This window comes from Heteronotia binoei, chromosome 18, assembly GCF_032191835.1.
Source record: "Heteronotia binoei isolate CCM8104 ecotype False Entrance Well chromosome 18, APGP_CSIRO_Hbin_v1, whole genome shotgun sequence".
Classification (NCBI taxonomy): domain Eukaryota; kingdom Metazoa; phylum Chordata; class Lepidosauria; order Squamata; family Gekkonidae; genus Heteronotia; species Heteronotia binoei.
Genome location: NC_083240.1, coordinates 34,141,357 through 34,159,457, shown reverse-complemented (window position 1 = coordinate 34,159,457; position 18,101 = coordinate 34,141,357). Strand labels below are relative to the sequence as shown.

The window sequence follows — 18,101 nt, the reverse complement described above, 5'->3', positions numbered from 1 at the left end:
GAAATCGTTAAAACTTTTTCCCCAGTTCAGAATGCAGAAGAGACCTCAATTATATGCTAGGCCAGAGGTGTCAACTGTCAAACGTGCGACCCAGGGCCCCAGAATCAGGCCCCCAGAGGGCTCCTATCAGGCCCCCGAACAATTGGCTGTCATCCGCTTCTTTCTCCCTCTCTCTTGCTTCCTTCTTCATCACAGCTTGCTTTGCAAGGCTTGCTCAATCACAAAAGAGCTACAGAGGAAAATCTATTTTCTCCACTGGCTGAGGTTCCTTCCTTGGGGAGGAAGGGTGGGGGGGAGGCAGGTCTTGCTTTGGCAGGCTCTCTCAATCACACAGCAAAGCATCTCTTCCTTCTATTGGCTGAGGCTCCTCCCCTTCCTGGTCCCCTGAGGAAGGAAAGAGCCAGAGCTTCCTTTGCCCCAGTTCCCTGGATCCCATGGGAGAAATACAAAGAAAGCACCTTTAAGGCCAATGAGTGCTAATGTTTTAAGCATGTTTTAAATTTTAAAAAAACCAAACTTTAATTGTGTTTTTGTCCTTTATAAAGTTTCTATCTCTGCTACCTAATCTTAAATAGGTATACACGTGGCCTGGCCTGACAAGGTCTCATTTATGTCAGATCTGGGCCTCATAAATTAGTTTGACAACTCTGTGGTAGACTTTAGGATGTCCTCTTTGGGAACTCTGTAAACTCCACAGGAGGAAGGGCTCCCACTCCTTCTCTGGGAGCCGGCCCATTTCTCCAGGCAGGGCGTCTCATAGACCTCTGGTTTTGCTTCGCAGCGGGGATGAAGCTGTTATCTTTTTTCCTTTCCGATCTCAGTGGGAGGAGGAGGGTCTGCTCCTCTTGAGGCATCAGTGGTGGGATTTGGTGACCCCCGGCTCTGTCGGACTGCCTCGAGTCACTCCCCTTTAGAGGAGCAGATTTTCAGACTTGGAGAAGTTTTCGTTTAATAGCATCTGCGGATGTTTCAGACTTGGTGCGGGGGGTGGGGGGAGGGAGAGGTATTCACAGTTCCATGACCCTTTGGTCCCAGCTCTGCTGCCTCTCACTGCTGTCCCCAACCAACAAACCTCGTTCCCCCCCCCCCTCCCAGTCTGGCAATTAGGGAGTGGAAGGCTTTGATAGATTTTCATTGCTTTAAGAAGCCAACTTAAATGGGACACTCGAGCGCTGGGGAGTGGGGGGAGAGTTTGGTGTGGAAGGAGCTGCATGTTGGGTGCATGTCCTGTGAATCACTTGGTAGCTGGGGCTGCAGGGAAATGCCCCCAGCCGAGACTCCGTGTCCTTCCTCCCACCCAGCTCTGGGGTTTGCATTCCTATCCGGTTTGCATGCTGTCCTCCTCCCGACGCATCTCCCCGGTGCTCCGAGAGCATCGACCTCCCCTTGAAGCTCTCCTCTCTTGCCCACTTCCTGCAGAAACCCAGCCATCTGGGGTGGGGGTTAGGGGTGGGTTGCAGTGCCAGCACCGTCTGGCTGAGAGTGACTCACGAGACAAACACTCCCGAGCGTCTGAGCAGCGATAAGGGCAGCCGCTGAGTGCCTCCAGGTGGAGTCAGCTTGCCTCCTCCTGCCTCGTTGGCCTAGCCAGCTGGTGGAAAGGGGGGGTCTTTCTCACTAGGCCTCCGGGTCACTGATGAGCCACAACAAGGCTGACTCCCGGCATTGCATCACTTGACTGGTCTGGCTGTCCAGGAAGGCATCTTCCCCTTCAAACCCCGCTGTGCTCCTTTTCTCACTGAAGCAGATCTCTGCCGTTGGGGGTTTTTTTGGAGGGTGAGGGGAAGGAGTGTCAAGTATCATTTTCAAGGCAAGAGAGGTTCAGAGGTGGTTTGCCATTGCCTGCCTCTGCGTCAGGCCCCTGGATTTCCTCTCTGGGTCTCCCATCCAAGTGCTAACCAGAGCCGGCTTTGCTCGGGCTTCCGAGATCTGATGAGATCAGGCTGAGCCTGGCCGCTGCTTTCTGCTCCCTGATTCTCAGCCCTCAGGCCAAGCCTTCTTTTTTAAAATATCAAGAGATTTAGGTCACAGGCTGAAGTTAAGATCGTGCTTGCCTTCGAGCTTCACAGAATTTTTCTGCCGGGCATGACGCACGCCAGCCTCGGTAGGCCAAGGAAGACAGGTGAAAACAAATCTCGGTGGGACTCCTCTCTGCCTTGGATGCTTGCAGAAAAGTCTGCGTGGGGAACTGTGGCTAAGAGTGAGGTTTCAGTGTTCCCTCTAAAATGAGTTCGTGTGAGCTAGCTCAGTTTTTAACCTCCCATTCACACATTTTTGTCTTATCTCAGGAAGGATGGCCCCAGAACAAACTAATTCATGCAATAGCCAAATTGCTGACTTTTGGTTTGAAGAATGCTGGGCTGCACTCCGTAACCCAGCTCTCTTTTTCTTTTCTTTTTTCTCTCCCTCTTGCGGAAAGTCGAGTCAGACATGTGAGCAGAAGTTCTGGTGTTGACACCTCTGCTCCTCCTGTCCCAGAGGACAGCACGCACACAGACGCACTCCATACCATCCGCATCTCAGTGGCAGCCTTATCCGTTGGCTTCTGGCGACCTGGCCATGCTGCCCTCTAGGAGGGTCCGGTGATGGTGTCCAGCACACCCTGGTGGGGAGGGTTGTGTTTATCACTTTTCCTGGAGATTATCTGTTTTAAGCACTCCTTGACAGTTACAATAACAACGGCAGCGCTCTCAGTTTCCCAGCAAAGGACACTCGCGGCTGCTGAAAGATGTATCGCGCTAATTAGAAATGCATAACATCCGGCCACATGGCAGCCTTCTCCCGGCCGCTCCATTTCCTGAGCCCCGACAACTTTGACGACAGTTGGTTTATGTTTTCCATGAATATTATGTTCTCCTGGAAACCAAAATGTCTCCCGCTACGTAAGAGAAGCCAGGTAGATTTATGGAGGCCGGAACAGTGCCTGGCACGGGGACAGCAGGCAGGTCCAAACGCGGGACTCTCCAGAGGGCAAGGGAGTATTGAGCCTTCCTCTGGGTTCTGCTGGGGTGCCAGTGGCCCCACCTTCTGGCCCTCCTCGGCTACGGATGATGGAAGAGATTCTCGTCAGCTGACCCTCTGGCTCAGTTGTACTTGGCCTTGACCTCGGGGAAGACGGCTGGCCCTCAGCAGCGCAGATTTCCACCGTCTCAGTTCTTCAGATGGGATTTTGCTTATGGGAAGGTGTCCTATGCATCTGTAGCAGTTAATCTTGGGCTTTGTTGCTGGGACAGCCCTGACCACGTCGTCGTCTTGCTTGTCTGCCTTCCAAGGGCTTTACATATTCTGATCTGTGCTACAGAGACATCAGGTTGACTTCTGCTGGAGAGAGTGGGTGGCTGGGAGGGGCTTCTTTGTCCCAGTAGCCTTTGGTGCATCTTAAAACCTGATTCACGTCCAGCAGGGCGCTAGTGGCAGCCCTTGGACTTTCCCACCATGCTCTGAAACATCTTTTCCTTCCCTAGCCTTCTCACCCCTGCCTTTTGCGTACTGACCATCCAAAGTTATAGTTTGGCTGCTGTTTTGGGGAAATGTTGGTTGGTCTTAATAAAGAAGGTATTGCCCGACAGGTGTTTTTTATATAACATCTGTGTGGTACAGAAAGTGGCACTTTGCAGATGTGGGAAATGCAAATAATGATTTTAAATTCAAAAGGGAAAATGCTTCATACAGCACTTTTTAAAAAATGGTAATTGAAATTATTGCCACCGGTTCTGCAAGACTGCTGTTGTGCAGGGAGCCTCAGTCAATAGAAGGAAGAGGCTTGGCTCAGTAGCTGTGTAATCCAGAGAGCCTGGCAAAGCAAGCTATTCCACCCCAAGGGAGGAGCCTCAGCCAATGGAGAAAATAGAGGTTTTGTTCTGTAGCTCCTGTGCAATTGAGCAAGCCTGGCAAAGCAAGCTGTTATGCAGAAGAAAGCAATAGAGAGGGGGAAGGAAGCAGACAAGAGCTAGTTGCTCGGGGGCCTGATAGGAGCCCTCTGGGGGGGCAGATTTGGCCCCCGAACTGCATGTTTGACACCCCTGGACTAGATGGTCTGTATGGCCCCTTCCAACCCTGTGATTCTATTAGATAAATGGAAGATTTGTAACTGTTTTATTGTGTTGTAATCCGCCCTGAGCCCATCCTGGGAAAGAAACACTTTCCCTATGAAGAAAGGTTAAAATGCTTGGGGCTCTTTAGCTTGGAGAAACGTTGACTGCGGGGTGACATGATAGAGGTTTACACAATTATGCATGGGATGGAGAAGGTAGAGAAAGGAGTACTTTTCTCCCTTTCTCACAACAGGAGAACTCGTGGGCATTCAATGAAATTGCTGAGCAGTTGGGTTAGAACGGATAAAAGGAGGTACTTCTTCACCCAAAGGGTGATTAACATGTGGAATTCACTGCCACAGGAGGTGGTGGCGGCTACAAGCATAGCCAGCTTCAAGAGGGGGTTAGATAAAAATATGGAGCAGAGGTCCATCAGTGGCTCTTAGCCACAGTGTATGTGTGTGTGTGTGTGTGTGTATATATATATATATATATATATATATATATATATATATAAAAATTTGGCCACTGTGTGACACAGAGTGTTGGACTGGATGGGCCATTGGCCTGCTCCAACATGGCTTCTCTTATGTTCTTAGGGCAGACTATAAATTTGCAAAAAATAAACAAATAATAATAATAAAGATTAGACAAAGGCTTGTTTTTTGGACAGGGGCGGTTCCTGGTGGCCATGACCTCTGGTCAGGCATCCCTCACCCCCTGGCTTAGGCACATCCCTGGTCGTTGTAGTAGGGTGGTACCCAGAGCTGCTTTGCAGGTAGATCCTACTGCTAGGACTGTCTTAGCTGGTGACGATAGGCCCTTCTGACAGGAGGGCTTCTTTGCCGGCTGACTCCTGTGGACACCTTCTCCTGTTCTCCTTGCTGTTTCCCACCTTGATGCATTGCTTTTGGCCTTCCCTGCTTCAGGAAAGCAGTCCATATCCCTCGGTCTTTCGGCACATTCATCACGTCCAGGTGAATTCAACGCCCCACCAGCTGGAGCACTTAGCAGACCTCTGCATCTGAGGCAGAGCAGTCACTTCCCAACTGGAACTCCGGGGTTTCTCTGCTTGTTCCTCCCAACCAGGGCTTTTTTTTTTAGCAGAAACACAGTTCCGGCTGACTTGGCATCAGGGGTGTGGCCTAATATGCAAATGAGTCCCATCTGGGCTTTTTCTGCAAAAAAAAAAGCCCTGCTCCCAACCAGCTTTGCACAGGGGGAAGAGGCAGCAAGAGTTGCAGAGAGCCCTTCATGGAGCGCTCTCCTGTCTCCCTCTTGTGTAGGGTAGTAGTTGTATCCTGCTGCTTGGGTGTAGTGAGAGAGCATTCCCTCCAAGGGTGGGGGGAACTGACTTCAATCTTCCCTGATCTGTTTTTTTTCTTTAGCACCCTCTCCTTTAGCCCCTCCGGCCGTTTTCTCCAGGGGAACGGATCTCTTTTGCCTGGAGGCTGAAGACTGGCAATTCTACATGGCAGATGAGAGTTCTTGAGTCTGAACTCCACTGAGGTCCCTCCCCAAGCCCCACCCTCCCCAGGCTCCATCCCCCAAATTTCCAGGGATTTTACAACTCGGTGCTGGCAAGCCCTGCTGCTGAGCCGGCATGGTGTGGTGGTTCGTGCCCAGTTAGGATTGGAGTGGCCCAGGTTCGAGTCTCTGCTCTCCTATGGAAGATCACTGGGTGACTTTGGGTCAGGCACTCTCTCAGCCTAACTTGTCTCAATGAAATTGCTGAGCGGTCAGGTTAGAATGGATAAAAGGAAGTACATCTTCGCCCAAAGAGTGATGATCACATGGAATTCACTGCCACAGGAGGTGGCGGCTTGAAGCATAGACAGCTTCAACAGGGGAATGGAGAAACATCTGGAGCAGAGGCCCATCAGTGGCTATTAGCCACAGCGTATTGTTGGAACTCTGTCTGGGGCAGTGATGCTCTGTATTCTTGGTGCTTGGGAGGGGGCCACAGTGAGAGGGCTTCTAGTGTCCTGGCACCACTGATGGACCTCCTGATGGCACCTGTTTTTTTTACGGGCCACTGCGTGACACAAAGTGTTGGACTGGATGGGCCATTGGCCTGATCCAACATGGCTTCTCTTATGTTCTTATGACTCCTAAGGTGGTGGTATAATAAAAATAAAATTTACAAATTATTTAATAACTGCTCTTTCTTACGGCACAAGATGTACCTTCTCTTGAAATCTGGATCAGCCGGGAGTCATTCTTTGCACAGCAGGCATGAGCGAGCCCACTGGGAAACGTGGTCTCCCTCTGGCGGACTGCTTTCTGTGCTGCCTGGCTGAGTCCTGGCACTAAACGCTCACCTGCTCCTTGCTTTCGCCCCCAGAGTGCCTCGCTGAAGACTGCCGCTCCGTGATCCAGGAACAGGCCACAGCTTTCGGACTCTCCATGTTTGCCATATTAGTCAACCGCTGCACCGTCTTGCTACAAGAAGTCTCCCTCGGTAAGCAGGGCAGGGGGTGGATTCGCGCTCAGAAGGAGAGGCTGGGCGGCTCTGCTCTGCTGCTGAGTCCCCAGCTCACTTGCCTCAGCTTGGGAACTTCAGGAGAACTCTGCTTGGTCACTCCAAGGGGGCATCGACTCCAGCACCCTCCTTCCCTCGGTGACCAGCCGGATGGCAAAGAAACAGGTTGTGAGGCCAAGATCCCCCCTCCTGTTGTTGCCTCACAGCAGCTGGCATTCAGAGATAGACCGTAGTCTGAACATGGTGGCCCCATTTAGTCAACCTGACTGATGTTCACTGTTGGGCCTCCCCTCCTCCACAAATTTGTGCACTTCCTTTGTAAAGCCATATAGCCTAGGGAGGAAGAAAAGCTGCATTTATACCCTGCCCTTCACTTGGTGTCCCAGAGCGGCTTACAGTCTGCTTCCCTTCCTCTCCCCACAGCAGACACCCTGTGAGGTAGGTGAGGCTGAGAGAGCTCTGAGAGAACTGCTCTAGAGAGAACAGCTCGAGAGAGCTGGGACTGACCCAAGGTCACCCAGCCGGCTGCATGTGGAGGAGTGGAGAATCAAACCGAGTCCTCCGGATTAGAGTCCACCTCTCTTAACCACTACCCCGAACTGGCTCTCAAGCTGGCTGAACTGTAGAGGCCGTCGCTACAGTTTGTAGCAGTGGATCTGGGCACCTCTGCCTTGGATTCTAGATGCCAAAGGGAATGAACAAAGCTTGCGTTCAGACGAGAAGATCCCACCCCTGGTTCCTCCTGCCCCCGCCCTGCACACACACACGCTTCTGCTCTCCTGCCTGTTAACAGATAAATGAGCCTCTCTGATCTGGGTGCTTTTAATCCCCAACTTTGTTTAAATGGAAGCCTGCCCAGGCTCTGCTGCTGTGTATATTCTGGCCTCCTGCAACCACACCCCACCCACCCAAGCGCAGGATTTGGTACTGGATTCAGAGTTCAACTTGAGTTTTAAAAAGCACTCCAAGTACTATCTAGTTGTTAATGGTCATGATGATGCCTGGTAAAATCACAAAGGCCAGATTTGGGGGGGGGGGGGGGGGGGGGGGTAGGATTTACACCGGTTGGTGTGTGTGGTTTTTGCGCTGGTCAGAGTTGTGACTGGCTCATCCCTGTGAATTAGGCACAAAAGAAGCAAAGACATGCACGTTTGCTTAGTTTATTTTGGCTTAGTTCTAATTACAGGGTTTGTCTCCATGCTCAGCGTTCACGTAACGGCATCATGTGCTAGAAGATGTACAGTGTTTTGTAGGCTCTGGGAAACCTGTAAAGAGGTTTGGGTGTGTGCATTGGAACCGGAGGCACTCTTCACTCTGAGCTCTCTAGAAGGCACATATGCATTTCCTGGATCAGTTCCTGGAAGAATGGGAAGCCCAGTTAACCTTCCCCTTTGTCCAGTCACTTGGAGCTCAGGAATGGGACAGAGTTTTCTGGGCAAGGGTGGAGAGGATTCTGGGCTTCCCCCTGACCTGTCTAAACTTTAGTGCTGGCTACATCAGGGAGCCTTTTTCCCCCGTTGAATATTGGAGGGGGCTGTGGCTCAGTGCAAAAGCCTCTGCTTTGCATGCAGAAGGTCTCAGGTTCCATTCCCGGCATCTCCAGTTAAAAAGGATCAGGTGATGACAAAGACCTCTGCCTGAGACTCTGGAGAGCTGCTGCCAGCTGGAGTAGACCATAATGACCTGGATGGCCCAATGGTCTGATTCAGTTTAAGGCTGCTCCGTGTCTTGCCATAACTTTTCAAGCCATCCTCAGCCTTCCTTACAGCACCCAGCTTTGGGGAGGGGGGGTCTTGGTCTTGTGCAGTGGGGTTTTCCTCCGCCTCAAACAATCAAGACGAGGACTGGAGAGAGAGGAGAAGGTGGCAGAGGAGATTCTGCAGATGGCCGTGAGGAGTTTTGCCTGAGACACGACTCGTAATGAGGCCTCCTCTTTTTTTTTCTCTTGGCAGCAGGGCAGCAAGGCAGCTCTGCCGAAGGGGACATCAAAGTCTCCTCCTTGCCGCAGGACGTCAAGGAGCTTCTTCCCAGCATCAAGGTCTGGTCGGATTGGATGCTCGGCCACTCAGACACCTGGAACCCCCCGCCCAGTGCTCTGGAGCTGCCCAGATCGTATGTCAGCCTTTCCAAGCCTTGTGCCTCTCTCGCTTCCTCTGTTCCCTTCTTACCCATCCTTTTGTCCTCCCCAAAAGGCAAGGGCAGTCTGACTGCCCTGTTGTGTACCTGCTTGTGTTGGGGGCCTGTTTGAATTGTTTATCTTTCTTTACTGACCTGACCTGAATGGCCTAGGCTAGCCAGATTTCAGAAGCTGAGCAAGGTCAGCAAGCACTGTTCCCTCTAAGCTGAGTTAGCATGAGCTAGCTCACAGATTTTTAGCCTCCCACACACACGTTTTTGTCTTAGTTCAGGAAGGGCAACCCCAGAGCAATGTTCCCTCTAAGCTGCAGAGACTTGTGAGCATAAATTAGTGTGCTCTGGGGTCGTCCTTCTTGAGCTAAGACAAAAAATTGTGAGCTGGCTCACACTAACTCAGCTTAGAGGGAACACTGCCCCGGGGCACACATAATTTATGCAGCAGCTCACAGCTTTAATGCCAGCAGCTCGCAAAGTAGAATTTTTGCTCACAGCTTAGAGGGAACATCAGCAGTGGTTTGTATTTGGATGGGAGACCACCGAGGAAGTCCAGAGCTGCAGTGCAGAGGCAGGCAATGGCCAACCACCTCTGAACATCTCTTGTCTTGAAAACCCTACAGGGTCACCGTAAATCGGCGGTAACTCAACATCACTTTACACCACCTGTGTTTACTTACCTGTCCGTTATGTAATTCTCCCCCCCCCCAGCCTTCAAGGAACTGCCAGAAGCTTTCACTGTCCCTATTTTATACTCACAACAGCCCTGTGAGGTTGGTTTATTATCAAATTTAAAAGTTTCTATCCCATAACGTCCATTAGAAAACAACCATGTTGTCTCACAACACAATCTATAACAGGGGTGGCCAAACTTGCTTAACGTAAGAGCCACACAGGATAAATGTCAGATGTTTGAGAGCCCAAGACATGAACATCAGAAGTTTGAGAGCTGGAAGGAAGGCAAATAGATGGGGGAAAGGTGGAAAGAAAGCAACTTTAACTTTAAATGCATGCTCCATGCTGCCAGCTAGCTTGGCAAAGTGATTTGAAGAGAGAAATGCCTTCTCCAAGCCAGCCGACAGACCGGTGGGGGCTTCGAGAGCCACGCAATATGTGTGAAAGAGCCACATGTGGCTCCCGAGCCACAGTTTGGCCACCCCTGGTCTATAAAAACATTGTGAGAAAGAGATCAGGAACACTACAGGAGAGCGAAACAAGCCCGATTGCTGCCCTCTGAACAAATTGATGCCTTCCAAAATTGCCCGTGCAGAGAATGTGCTACAATAATCTGACCACAGACACAAGTAGTGCGTGGATAACTGAACAAGTCTTGCTTGTCCAGAGAAAGCCCCTGCTGGCTCTCCCCCAAGGCTTGGTTGCAGGTGCTTTGTGGGATACAAGAGACTTAAGACTCCATTGGAAGACAATCTGATAGCACCCCAGTGCTGCTCGAACATGTCCCTTGAGGGGAAGTGTGCAGCCCCATCAAGAACAGGCTGCTTCTTTATTCCCTGACAGTCCACACTGGCATCTGTGGACTAAGCATCCCTTTATTGGCCCTTTGCTGGCTCATCAGAACATCCAGAACATCAGTGAACTAAGAGGGGAAAATCAGAGTTGGGTGTTGTCATGACAGTACTGGACATTTCTGTAACAAGTACGCTCTCCTGCACACACTGTCTTGTAATCTTTACGACATCCCTTAAAGGTAAGCCGGTATAATCATCCCTGTATTCAGGGGTGGAATTCTAGCAGGAGCTCCTTTGCATATTAGGCCACATCTCTCTGATGTAGCCAATCATCCAAGAGCTTACAAAAAAGAGCTTGTTAGAACATAAGAGAAGCCATGTTGGATCAGACCAATGGCCCATCCAGTCCAACACTCTGTGTCACACAGTGACCAAAAAAATTATATATATACATACATATATATACACACTGTGGCTAACAGCCACTGATGGACCTCTGCTCCATATTTTTATCTAACCCCCTCTTGAAGCTGGCTATGCTTGTAGCCGCCGCCACCTCCTGTGGCGGTAAATTCCACATGTTAATCACCCTTTGGGTGAAGAAGTACTTCCTTTTATCTGTTTTAACCTGACTGCTCAGCAATTTCATCGAATGCCCACGAGTTCTTGTATTGTGAGAAAGAGAGAAAAGTACTTCTTTCTCTACTTTCTCCATCCCATGCATAATCTTGTAAACCTCTATCATGTCACCCCTCAGTCGACGTTTCTCCAAGCTAAAGAGCCCTAAGCGTTTCAACCTTTCTTCATAGGGAAGGTGTTCCAGCCCTTTAATCATTCTAGTTGCCCTTTTCTGAACTTTCTCCAATGCTATAATATCCTTTTTGAGGTGTGGCAACCAGAACTGCACACAGTACTCCAAATGAGACCGCACCATCGATTTATACAGGGGCATTATGATACTGGCTGATTTGTTTTCAATTCCCTTCCTAATAATTCCCAGCATGGCGTTGGCCTTTTTTATTGCAATCGCACACTGTCTTGACATTTTCAGTGATTTATCCACCATGACCCCAAGATCTCTCTCTTGGTCAGTCTCTTGTAAGCTCTTGGAGGAGTGGCTACATCATGGTGGTGTGGCCTAATATGCAAAGGAGCTCCTGCTGAATTCCACCCCAGCATGTATTGCAGATGCGGGCAGGGGGACGGGTTTGGTGAAGCTGAGATAGAGCAGCTTGCCTAAAGCTACTGAATGGGTTTATGTCAGTGGTGAGATTTGGGCCAGGGCACCTCCCGAACCACGGCTTGTTCTCTTAAGCAGCACTGCCACAGTACCACAAATGCGTTGTGTGCACATTGGTGACATTTTGCCCCAGATCTTTTGGCAATCTCTCCGTGTAGTTTCATGTAAATATTGAACAGCACATGGGGACAAGATGGAGCCTTCTGAGAGTCCACTGTACAAACGCTGCAAAGCTGTAATGGAGCCAGTGTGGTGTAGTGGTGAAGTGTGTGGACTCTTATCTGGAAGAACCAGGTTTGATTCCCCACTCCTCCACTTGCACCTGCTAGCATTGCCTTGGGTCAGCCATAGCTCTGGCAGAGGTTGTCCTTGAAAGGGCAGCTGCTGTGAGAGCCCTCTCCAGCCCCACCCACCTCACAGGGTGTCTGTTGTGGGGGAGGAAGGTAAAGGAGATTGTGAGCCGCTCTGAGACTCTTCAGAGTGGAGAGCGGGATATAAATCCAATATCTTCTTAAATCGACTGATATCTGTCTCCTCTGAGAAAGGCTGAAAGTGTCCCATGTAAGCATTGTGCCCAAAAAGGAGACATCCACCACCAGGCAGGGGCCATTAAGTTCTTCTGTGCATCCAAGGGATACCTAGGGTTCCATGATCACAAAGCATTTACGACTTCCTGGAGCCAGCCAGGCAACCTCTTTTGGCATGATGTAGAGGCCACACCCTTTCACTGTCCAAGTCCAGAGGCTGCACAGAAAGGTTAATCCGTGAGGTGGAGAGAGTGCAGCCAGCCAAAGGTCACCCAGTTGGCTTCATGGCTGAGCAATGTTTTGAACCCCATTCTCCCCAGGCCAGGTCCAGCAGAATCCCCCCACCGGCTCTTCTTTATTTATTTGGAGCTCTTGCATCCTGTGCTTTCCATCCAGATAATCTGGTTTTTAGCTCAGATTTCCCCCAGGGTTAAGGGCAACGTTCCCTCTAAGCTGCAGAGTCTCATCAGCAAAAATTCTACGTTGTGAGCTACTGGCATGAAAGTTATGAGCTACTGCATAAATCAGTTTGCTCCGGGGCCATTTTTCCTGAGCTAAGACAAAAAATGTGTGAGCTGGAAGCTAAAAATCTATGAGCTAGCTCACACTGACTCAACTTAGAGGGAACACTAGTTAAGGGTGTCTTTGGTGGTGCTTTCACCAAGGAAACAGCATGCCCCCTCACTCCACTCTTCCCCAGCCTTCCCCAAAGCCCTGGCGTCTGGGATGTGGCTGCCATGGACTGGTGACTAAGTGCCTCTCAAAGGTTAACAGCTCAGGCTGGATGCTCGTTACATCTGTTTGGTTATTTGCATCTTTTTTGGAACGAGACCCCCCTCCCCATCTTCTCCCCCGAGGCAGCATCTGAGCATGCTCCCTCTTTTGCCACAAGCCTCCCCGCCCTCCCCTGGATCCAGCGCTTGCATTCTCGACCCCCACCCCTGGAGGCAGGGCACGGGGTGGTGGGGAAGACACATCAGGAAGAATCCAGCAAAAGAGATTTCAGCTAAAAATGGTCTCCCGCTCCTGTGTGGAGCTGGCAGGATATCCGTCCATCCCCGGCCCTCTTCCCCATTTTATTGCCACCACTTCTTGCTGCTTTTTCATTTTGGCTGAGGAAATGGAAATCTCACACAGGAAGTGCCGGGCCCCATTTTGGGGAGAGGGAGCGTGTCTGTTTTGTGTTTGCTGGCTGCTTCGGGTGGGTGGGGACTGTTGCCTGCTCATGTGAACCGTTGCCCATCTTTGGGCAGGCGCTCCAACCTGGAGCGCGCCGACATGGTGGTCGGTTGACCGACTTCTGTCGTCCTCCTCTAGCACAGGGTGGGGGGGTGAGTCACACGAGGAAGTCGCCTCCATCCCATTTCCCAGACGGGGAACTGAGACCGAGAGCAGAGACACGCCCAAGCCTCAGCAGAGGCAGGACTCGCACCCAGGCCTCTCCAACGTTGCAGGCCCACCGGTTCCCCCCCCCCCCCCGCCATCTTCTGAAGCGGGCATTTCCTAGGTTTTCCTCTCTCCCCACCTTCTGCTCTTTTCCTTCCACCCTAATCAGCTCTTGGGCAGGAGACTTCTATGCAGGGAGGGGGGGAGGTCTCCCAGGCTCCCCGGGACCCCGGCAGGCCTCCTGCCCACTCCGGGTCTTGCATGCAGGTGTGGTGAACTCAGGCCAAGTAGTGAGCACAGATAACTGGGGTGGGGGCGGGGAGTGAGAGCAGGGCCGGGTTTAAGCTCTTGGACTTGTGTTTTGAGCCCGGGCCCAGCACTGGAATGTGGGGTGCACCACCGAAGTTGATGGCTGGGAGCGACCACAGTGCTCTTCCTCCCCCCCCCCCCCCCGCCTCTGATATTCGCTGGCTGAACTGCCAGGGCGCGACTTCTGGCACCCCTTGCTTTAGGAATTAACCCCTGTGTGCTTCTGATGCGTCTTCCCCTTCCTTGACCATTTCAGGTTCAAACACCTTTTGTCTCCGCTGCGTTCTGTTGAGGGAGTGGGGGGGGGAAGCGGGGAGGGGGGGTGCGGTATTCTTCTTGCCGAGGTGCCTCAAGCAGCGCAGAGGATTGGAAGCTTCCCCCCCCCCCCCGCCCCTTAAGCCAAGCCATTCCAGTGGCCTGCCAGTTGTGGCGCTCCTTGTTTTCTCTGTCCTGGGCGGTCGTTTCCCAGGAGCCCTCGGTGCTGAGACCGGTTCAGCTCAGCTCAGCGCAAGCTCTGGCAGTTGGCTTATTGCTTTCAGCTGGTACTTGAACCCGGGTCTCAGTCTTTGGAGCCATTCCCAGGTTTAATCCCCAGAGCTTTCTCTGCAGCTGTATGACACTCCGCTGACCCTGAATGAGGATAGGAAAATAGAAGCCGTGCCAAGCCAGAGTCTCTTTTTCATTTGGAGTCTGGCGGCCTGCCCATGACCAGGGTTACATAATGGGAAACATAGCTGGGACTCTGGAGAGCCCTCCGCGCCTCACCAGGCTGCCCAGACCTTCGCGTTGTGATGCTATATATCTTCCTAATTGGCGCTCGCATGCATTTATCACCCGCCTGGATTGGAGTCCTCCTGGTGGAAACGGGCCGCATTCCGCTCCACTCTCCTGTTGGATGCAGGCAGGAACGGCGGAGAGGGGGGGAGAGAGGATGTGGCATTGCTGGAGCACCAGGCATGGGGAAGCAGGCATTTCCTCGGGCCTAGGAAGGAAGCCTGCGTTCAGGGGCAAGTAGACTAGCCAAGCTTGAGGGGCTGTGACCTTTCCAAGAGACTTGACTGTATATGGAGGGGGGGGGAGAATCAGGGCTGTGCATATCGTAGCCCTGAGACTACATCAGGTGCAAAATTGAATATTTCGGGATCCCTGTTTTTCAGCTGCAAAAAAAAAGAAAAGAAAAGATGTGCTCCTCACTCTCACAGCTGCAGCATGTAGTATTTTGCAGTTCCATACTTACACCTAGGTGGTATAGAAGGCAGCACTGGGTGCCGGATTTGGCACCCAAAAATCTAAACGCTTCCCTCTTTTCTCCGAAGCAAACTTCTTGATTTTAGACTACAAGAATAGGATCGGAAGTGGGCAAGGTGAAATCTGGGAGAATCTGAGGACCAAACCTGAGCAGGGGTATCCTGGAGTGTCTTCTCCTGCCCATTTTCACTGGCTTTTCCCTGCAATTCATGTCTTAAGAAGAGCCCTACTGGATCGGACCAGTAGCCCATCTAGTCCAGCATCTTGTCTCACACAGTAGCCAACCAGCATCTGGAAGGCCAAAAACAAGGTGTAGAGATTGAGATATTTCCTGATGTTGCTTCCCGGTAGTGGGATTCAGAGGTTGATTGCCTTTGAACGTGGAGGTTCCCCCTCAGTTACCATGGCTAGTAGCCGCTGATAGACCCCAAATCTGTCTTAACTTCCTTTTAAAGCTGTCTGTCCCTGTGGCCATCTCTGCATCTTCTGGCAGCAAATCCCATATTTAGAACACTCTCTGGATAAAGAAGTGTTTCCTTTTGTCTGTCCTCAACCTACTGCCCGTCAGTGTTCCCTCTAAGCTGAGTTAGCGTGAGCCAGCTCGCAATTTTTAAGCCTCCAGCTCACACATTTTTGTCTCAGCTCAGGAAAAATGGCCCTAGAGAAAGCTGATTGATGCAGTCTCTCTCGGCTTGGCTTCGAGAACGAAGATTTAAGAAGGGTGCAATAGTCCACGTCTGCTGCAGGCTCGCTGGTGGCTGACAAGACCAATGCGGGACAGGCAGGTCCGGCCACAGTGGCTACAGGGAAAAGTCTGATTTAGGGTTGGTGCTGTAGCAGTGCGATTCTTCCTCAATCTCCTTTTGTCCTCAAGACCAGCTATGCGTGCGTTCTCAAAGGAAGAGACAGCCTGGTGGATGGTGTGCCTCCATGCTTTGCGATCTGAGGCTAGGTCAGACCACTGGTGATGGTTGATGCGACAGGTGCCAAGGGATTTCTTCAAGGAGTCCTTGTACCTCTTCTTTGGTGCCCCTCTATTTCGATGGCCGGTGGAGAGTTCGCCATACAGGGCAATCTTGGGAAGGCGGTGGTTTTCCATCCTAGAAATATGCCCTGCCCAGCGCAGCTGCGTCTTCAACAGCAGTGCCTCGATGCTTGTAACCTCCGCCCGCTTGAGGACTTCAGTGTTGGTCACAAAGTCACTCCAGTGGATGTTGAGGATGGTGCGAAGGCAGCACTGATGAAAGCGCTCGAGGAGTCGCAGGTGATTGGTGCAGTAGCTCACAACTTTAATGCCAGGAGCTCACAAAGTAGAATTTTTGCTCGCAAGGCTCCACAGCTTAGAGGGAACATTGCTGCCCGTTGGTTTCATTGGATGCCCTCAAGTTCTTGTATTTTGGGAGGAGGGTCCACGGTCTTCCTGCATGGATGCCCTCGAGTTCTTGTATTTTGGGAGGAGGCTCCACGGTCTTCCTGCAGGGATGCCCTCGAGTTCTTGTATTTTGGGAGGAGGCTCCACGGTCTTCCTGCAGGGATGCCCTCGAGTTCTTGTATTTTGGGGGGAGGCTCCACGGTCTTCCTGCATGGATGCCCTCGAGTTCTTGTATTTTGGGAGGAGGCTCCACGGTCTTCCTGCAGGGATGCCCTCGAGTTCTTGTATTTTGGGAGGAGGCTCCACGGTCTTCCTGCAGGGATGCCCTCGAGTTCTTGTATTTTGGGAGGAGGCTCCACGGTCTTCCTGCAGGGATGCCCTCGAGTTCTTGTATTTTGGGAGGAGGCTCCACGGTCTTCCTGCATGGATGCCCTCGAGTTCTTGTATTTTGGGAGGAGGCTCCACGGTCTTCCTGCATGGATGCCCTCGAGTTCTTGTATTTTGGGAGGAGGCTCCATAGTCTTCCTGCATAGATGCCCTCGAGTTCTTGTATTTTGGGAGGAAGCTCCACGGTCTTCCTGCATGGATGCCCTCGAGTTCTTGTATTTTGGGAGGAGGCTCCACGGTCTTCCTGCATGGATGCCCTCGAGTTCTTGTATTTTGGGAGGAGGCTCCACAGTCTTCCTGCATGGATGCCCTTGAGTTCTTGTATTTTGGGAGGAGGCTCCACGGTCTTCCTGCAGGGATGCCCTCGAGTTCTTGTATTTTGGGAGGAGGCTCCACGGTCTTCCTGCATGGATGCCCCCGAGTTCTTGTATTTTGGGAGGAGGCTCCACGGTCTTCCTGCACGGATGCCCCCGAGTTCTTGTATTTTGGGAGGAGGCTCCATAGTCTTCCTGCATGGATGCCCTCGAGTTCTTGTATTTTGGGAGGAAGCTCCACGGTCTTCCTGCACGGATGCCCCCGAGTTCTTGTATTTTGGGAGGAGGCTCCACGGTCTTCCTGCACGGATGCCCCCGAGTTCTTGTATTTTGGGAGGAGGCTCCACGGTCTTCCTGCACGGATGCCCCCGAGTTCTTGTATTTTGGGAGGAGGCTCCACGGTCTTCCTGCACGGATGCCCTCGAGTTCTTGTATTTTGGGAGGAGGCTCCACGGTCTTCCTGCACGGATGCCCTCGAGTTCTTGTATTTTGGGAGGAGGCTCCACAGTCTTCCTGCACGAATGCCCTCGAGTTCTTGTATTTTGGGAGGAGGCTCCACAGTCTTCCTGCATATGCTGGGACCTCTCAGGGCCCCCAAAAACCTGTATCCATAACATAGAATGAATTGTACTGAAATGCCAAGAGTGTTTAATTGCCATACCAGTTCAGGCTGAGCGAGGACTTTTCCTGATCCTTGGGGGCAAACCGGGTAGGAGAAGAGTATTTTCCGACACATTCCCATGAGGAGAAGGCTTTTAAATGGGAGGCAGGAGAGGCTGCATGGAGAGCTGGAGGCTGGCAAGTGCAAGCGATGGGGGCCTGGGACAGAAGCAGTCAAAGGAAGAAGCCCTTGTCTGCTCCTTCGTGGGCCTGTCTTGGTGGCGCATCAGGAAGATCAGTAGAAGTGCAGTCCCTGAGATGGATTGTCTTGGTCCATCTCACCCATTGCTCTGTGCTACCATGGATGGTGGCTCTCCAGGATTCCTGGCAAAGAGAGGCCCAGTTCCACTCCCTGAAATGAAGTTATTTTAAATGTATTTGAAGGATTTTAAATTTATTTGAAGGATTGCTCTCCTTCCTTGGAGGTTTTTAAACAGAGACTAGATAGCCATCTGACAGCAATGAAGATCCTGTGAATTTAGGGAGCAGTATTTGTGAATTTCCTGCATTGTGCAGGGCGTTGGACTAAATGACCTTAGAGGT

At 51.5% G+C, this 18,101-nt stretch overlaps 1 protein-coding gene across 2 annotated transcripts in view; it reads left to right on the top strand.

The window, feature by feature from the left end:
* The window catches only part of SMG6 (SMG6 nonsense mediated mRNA decay factor), a 118,540-nt gene that overhangs the window by 47,396 nt on the left and 53,043 nt on the right, over positions 1-18,101 (top strand). The window contains exons 11-12 of one of the 2 annotated variants that reach the window (XM_060258774.1): positions 6,379-6,495; positions 8,472-8,628. In XM_060258774.1, the coding sequence (XP_060114757.1) occupies positions 6,379-6,495; positions 8,472-8,628 (274 nt within the window). Of the gene's footprint in view, positions 1-6,378; positions 6,496-8,468; positions 8,629-18,101 lie in introns of both variants that reach the window. The other variant, XM_060258773.1, reaches the window with a different exon arrangement.